Consider the following 5,239-nt stretch of genomic DNA (forward strand, 5'->3'; position numbering starts at 1 on the left):
GGGGGGGCGGCGGCGGCGGCGGCCGAGAAAAACCCTCCCGGGCCCCGCCCGGCCCGGCCCCCCCCCGCCCCCCGCCCACCCTCCCAGCCCGGCCCCCTGACCCCTCCTTCATCCCCCCGGCCCGGACCCGGACACCCCCGGACCCCCCTCTCGTTATGGGACGGGGGGTTGTGGGGTGTCCTTCCCCCCCCCCCGGCTGTGCTGGGGGTCTCTGGTCCCCTCCCGGTCCCAGCCCCCCCGCCCCCGGAGGCGAGCGTGGGACCCAGGCGTCCCGGGCGGTGGGGGGTCCTGGCCGAGCGCTGGGAACCCAGGTGTCCGGGGCGGGGGGTGACCCCTCCTGACCCCCCCCGCTGACCCCAAGGCCGAAAGGGGGGGTGTCAGGGGACCCAGGCATCTGGGCCCCCCACGCTGACCCCACAGCTTGGGGTGGGAGGGAGGGCCAACAGAGGCCACCCAGACACCTGGGTTCCTTCCCACAGCCCCCCCCCCCCCCCCCCAGAAGAGGTGGTGACCCCGGGGGGGCAGTTTGGGGGGGATGGGGGGGGCTGGTCCCCACCCCAGCGTGTCCCCAGTTCTCCCAGTACGTTCCTGCCCCAGCTGGCCTTTCCCCAGCTGGGGATGCTGGTGCCACTGGGAATGTGGGGCGGCTAAAATTAGCCGGGGAAAGGCCGGGGGGGGTCACGGGGGGGGCTGTGGCCAGGGACAACTGTGGCCAGGGACGACTGTGCCCAGGCCAACTGTGCCCAGGGGACCGGCTGTGCCCAGTGACATGGTTGTGCCTGAGGGACCGGCTGTTCCCAAGGACCTGGGGCTGTTCCCAGGGACACGGTTGTGCCAGGGGGACCGACTGTTCCCCGGGGTCCGGCTGTTCCTGGGGACTGACTGTTCCCAGGGTCCGACTGTGCCCAGTGACACCGTTGAGCCTGGTGACACAGTTGTGCCTGGTGACACCGTTGTAACCGGGGACACGGTTGTTCCCGGGGGGTCTGATTGTTCCCAGGGTCTGACTGTTCCTGGGGTCATGGTTGTTCCCGGGGTCACGGTTCTCCAAGGTCCCACTCCCCACCCCCCCAGCCCCCCAGGGTTCGGCTTAGTCGCCATGGCAACCACCAAGGGCATCTCAAGGGCATGGGGGGGGCACAGCTGTGGGGCGCACAGCCCCCCTAGACCAGTGCCACCAGCATCCCCACACACCAGTCTGATGCACCAGTGCCACCGGTCCAGCCTCACTCTCCCAGTGTAGCCCAGTATCCCCAGTCTGCACCAGTCCCACTGGTCCAGTCCTGCACCCCCCCTCCAGTTCACCCCAGACTGGACCAGTCCCACCAGTCCAGCCCTGCACCTTGAGTGTACCCCAGTATCCCCAGTCTGTCCCAGGACCTCCCGGCCTGCCCCAGTCCCCCCCAGGCTGTCCCAGTACTGCCTAGTCTGCCCATCTTCCCCAGCACCTCCCAGTCCATCCCAGTATCCCCATCTGCCCCACCACCTCCCAGTCTGTCCCAGTGTCCCCAGTATCCCCACTCCCCCAGTCTGCCCCAGTCCTTCCCAGTCCCCCCTCAACTGCCCCAGCACCTCCCAGCCTGTCGCAGTCCCCCCCCCAGTCTGCCCCAATATTCCTCAGCACCCCCATACCGTCCCAGTCCCCCTAGTTCATCCCAGCACCCCCAGTCCATCCCAGTGTCCCCTGTCCATCCCAGTGCCCCCACTCCATCCTGGTACCCCCAGTCCATCCCCGTCCCCCCCACTCCATCCTGGTACCCCCCAGTCCATTCCGGTCTCCCCCAGTCTATCCCAGTGCCCCCCGTCCATCCCAGTCCCCCCCGGTCCATCCCAGTGCCCCCCATCCATCCCAGTGCCCTCACTCCATCCCGGTCCCCCCCAGTCCATCCCAGTGCCCCCCATCCATCCCAGTCCCCCCCGGTCCATCCCAGTGCCCCCACTCCATCCTGGTCCCCCCAGTCCGTTCCAGTCCCCCCAGTGGGGACTGGGCAGGCCGAGGCCGGTGGTGGTGGGGTGTGTTTACCCAGGCTGTGCCCCCCGCTGTCCCCCCCCGCTGCCCCCCAAGCTGAGCAAACAGATGACGCGGGCGCAGGCGCCACGTGCTGGGCCCCCTCCCTGCCCCCCCCCCCCTCCACTGCCCGGGGCAGCCCAGTCCTCCCAGTTGCCCCAGTTCCCCGCCGGGGGTGGCAGCGGGAGGGGGGAAAGGGGGGCTGGCACCCACCACGCCCCCCCCCCCGTGCAGCTGCTGCCCGTGGGCGGGAGGAATGTGGCAGCCGGGGGGACACGGGGACACTGAGTGGGGGGGTGGCGTGTCACCCCCCCCCCGCCGCTCAGGCCAACACGCGTGTGCACACAAACACCGCCCCCCCCCCCCTCCGGCCAACACGCGTGGGCACAAGCACCGCCCCCCCCGCCGTGCACACACACCCGCGGGGACCCGGGAGTCCTGGGGGGGTCGCGGGGTGACCCCACGGGTCAGGGCTGGGGGGGGGGGAGCAGCTCCTGCCCCCCCCCGGGACCGCTCCACCCGCGATGTGGGGGCGCGTCCGCCCGGGGGCGGGGCTGGGGGCGGGGCCCGGGACGGGGGTGGGCGGGGAATGGGCGGGGTCTGGGGGAGAGGTGGGCGGGGCGTCCGCATCATTCATCCCGGCTCTGCCCGCTCCCCCCAGCGCCCACCCCCTCGGTGCCCTTTGCCCACCCTGGGGGTCCCCATGTCCTTAGCGACCCCACCCTGAGGCCCTCATGTCCTTAGAGACCCCCCCGTGCCCATCCTGGGGGTCCTCATGTCCCTGGAGACCCCCCCGTGCCCACCCTGGGGGTCCTCATGTCCTTAGAGACCCCCCCCCGTGCCCACCCCGGGGGTCCCCATGTCCCTAACCGGGGTGGCACTAATCCCTGCGTGGCATCACTTGTGGCAATGGGGGGGGGGGCTTTGCCAACCCCTGTTTCACCCCAAATTCCCCAGTGGGGGCACTGGATTGCCCCCCCTGCCCCGAGCCCAGGCGCACCCCAAGACCACCGCCGTCAGAATGAAGGGGGGGGGGGGGTGTCGGGGGAGGGGGGTGCGTGTGTGTGTTTATTAAAAGAAAGCGTGTCGGGGAGCGAGGGGGCGCCCAGCACCCCCGCCCGGTGGCCCCTCACCGCGCCTCGGGGCTGGCCAGGGTGCCGTTGCTCTCCTGGGGGGTGTCGGGGTCCCCAGTGTTGTCGTCCCCCCCCCCCACCTCCTCCTCCTCCTCCTCCTCCTCCTCCTCCTCCTCCTCCCGCCGCCGCCACCTCGGCCTCCTCCAGCGGCTGGTCCAGGCGGCTGGGGATGGACCAGTAGAGGTGGGCATCGCGGCGGGCGGCGGCGGCCGCCAACTGCCGGGCGCTGCAGGCCGGGGTGGGCACGGGCACGGTGTGGTGGAAGCCCCCGTAGTCCACCTCGTAGAAGCCCTCCTCCAGGCTCAGCAGGGGGGTGAAGCGGTGGCCCCACAGCACCTCGTCCGCCAGGTAGGAGCTGCGGGCCTGGCACGTCATCCCTGCGCCGGGGGTGGGAGGCGGTGGGGGGGGGGGGGGGGGGAAACGCACAACCCACCGGGGGGGGGTGTGTGTGAGGGGGGGGGCACCCCTCACTGCCACCCGTCACTGCCCCGCGGGGTCACCCCTGGCTGTGGGGAGGGGGAGAGGGGCACCCCCTGCGTGGGGCACCCCGATACGTGATGCACCCCCTGCCTGGGGGGTGAGGAGGGGAGGGGCTGGGACATTGGGGTGTCTCTCCCCCTCCCCCAGGCTGTTCGTGGGGTCAGGCCCCCCCTTCCTGTAGGGGGGCACAGGGGAAGGGTACTCCCCCCTCCCCCCCGGGGGGGTTATTCTGGGTGGGGGGACCCACACCTAGGCTGGGCTTGGGGGGGGGAAGGGTGGATTTGGGGTCACCCCCCAGCCAGGACTGGGCAGGAACATGCTGGGATGATGTCCCCACGCAGGTGAGATGTCCCCATGCAGGTGTCCCCAAGGAGATGAGGTATCCCCGTGGAGATGTCCCCACAGAGGTAAAGTGTCCCCATGGAGGTATCCCCATGGAGATGAGGTGGCCCCACAGAGGTGTCCCCATGGAGATGAGGTGTCCCCATGGAGGTATTCCCACAGAGATGTCCCCATGGAGATGAGGTGTCCCCATGGAGGAATTCCCACAGAGATGTCCCCATGGAGATGAGGTGTCCCCACGGAGGTATTCCCACAGAGGTGTCCCCATGGAGATGAAGCGTCCACATGGAAGTGTCCCCACGGTGGTATTCCCGTGGATATGATGTGTCCCCATGGAGGTGAGGTGTCCCCACAGAGCTGAGGTGCCCCCGTTACCTGTGGCCTCCACCATGCCCTCCAGGATGACGACGATCTCGAAGTCATCCTTCTCCAGCTGGTGCCGCGAGACGTCCCAGAAGGGGCTGCGCTCGTCGATCTCGTGGCTGATGATGAGGGGGGAGACGAGGAAGAGGCGGTCGTCGCCCGTCTCGAAGCCCACGCTCAGGTCGGTCTGGTCCAGGGGGATGAACTCGCCCTCCTGCGTCTGCTTGGACTTGATGAGCTTGGCGCGGATGGAGGCCTCCACGATGTGCGAGTCCCGCAGGTCGCCCACGCGGAACATCAGGCAGAGCCGGTCGTCCCGCAGGGACACCACGGCGTGGGAGGAGAAGACCAAGGTCTCGGCCCGTTTGTTGGGCTGGGAGATCTTCACGAACATGCAGCCCACCATGAAGGCGTTGACCATGGAGCCCAGGATGGCCTGGAGCAGCAGCAGCACGATGCCCTCGGGACACTTGTCGGTGATGACGCGGTGGCCGTAGCCGATGGTGGTCTCCGTCTCGATGGAGAAGAGGAAGGCGGAGACGAAGCCGTTGAGGTTGTTGACGCAGGGGGTCCAGGCGTGGTCCTCCAGGTGGTCCAGGTCCCCCCGGCAGTAGGCGATGAACCACCAGATGAGGCCGAAGAAGAGCCAGGTGACGGCGTAGGCCAGGATGAAGACGAGGAGGCTGAAGCGCCACTTGAGGTCCACCAGGGTGGTGAAGATGTCGGTGAGGTAGCGGTAGGTCTCCCGCACGTTCCCGTGCTGCACGTTGCACTTCCCGTCCTTCTCCACGTACCGCTGACGCTTGCGGCCGCCCGCCCCCCCCCACCGCCGCCGGGGGGGCGCCGGGGGGGGCTTCGCCTCCCCGGGGACCCCCTCGGGGACCCCGCAGAAGGCGGCGTTGTCCTGCGCCAT

General features: G+C 69.8%; 1 protein-coding gene across 2 annotated transcripts; it reads right to left on the minus strand.

Annotated features, from left to right (window-relative positions):
* Window positions 1-3,137: 3,137 nt before the first annotated feature.
* KCNJ9 (potassium inwardly rectifying channel subfamily J member 9) lies at window positions 3,138-5,239 on the minus strand. 2 transcript variants are annotated; one of them, XM_074164455.1, is made up of 3 exons: window positions 4,339-5,239; window positions 3,280-3,518; window positions 3,138-3,221 (listed from the first exon to the last, which is right to left on the minus strand). In XM_074164455.1, exons 1-3 carry the CDS (start codon window positions 5,237-5,239, stop codon window positions 3,138-3,140), a joined length of 1,224 nt encoding a protein of 407 aa, XP_074020556.1. The 2 variants fall into 2 exon arrangements, with proteins under 2 accessions (XP_074020556.1, XP_074020555.1); XM_074164454.1 differs by having other exon boundaries at window positions 3,138-3,198; window positions 3,251-3,518.

The sequence above is a fragment of the Numenius arquata genome, chromosome 27 (assembly GCF_964106895.1).
Source record: "Numenius arquata chromosome 27, bNumArq3.hap1.1, whole genome shotgun sequence".
Classification (NCBI taxonomy): Eukaryota; Metazoa; Chordata; class Aves; order Charadriiformes; family Scolopacidae; genus Numenius; species Numenius arquata.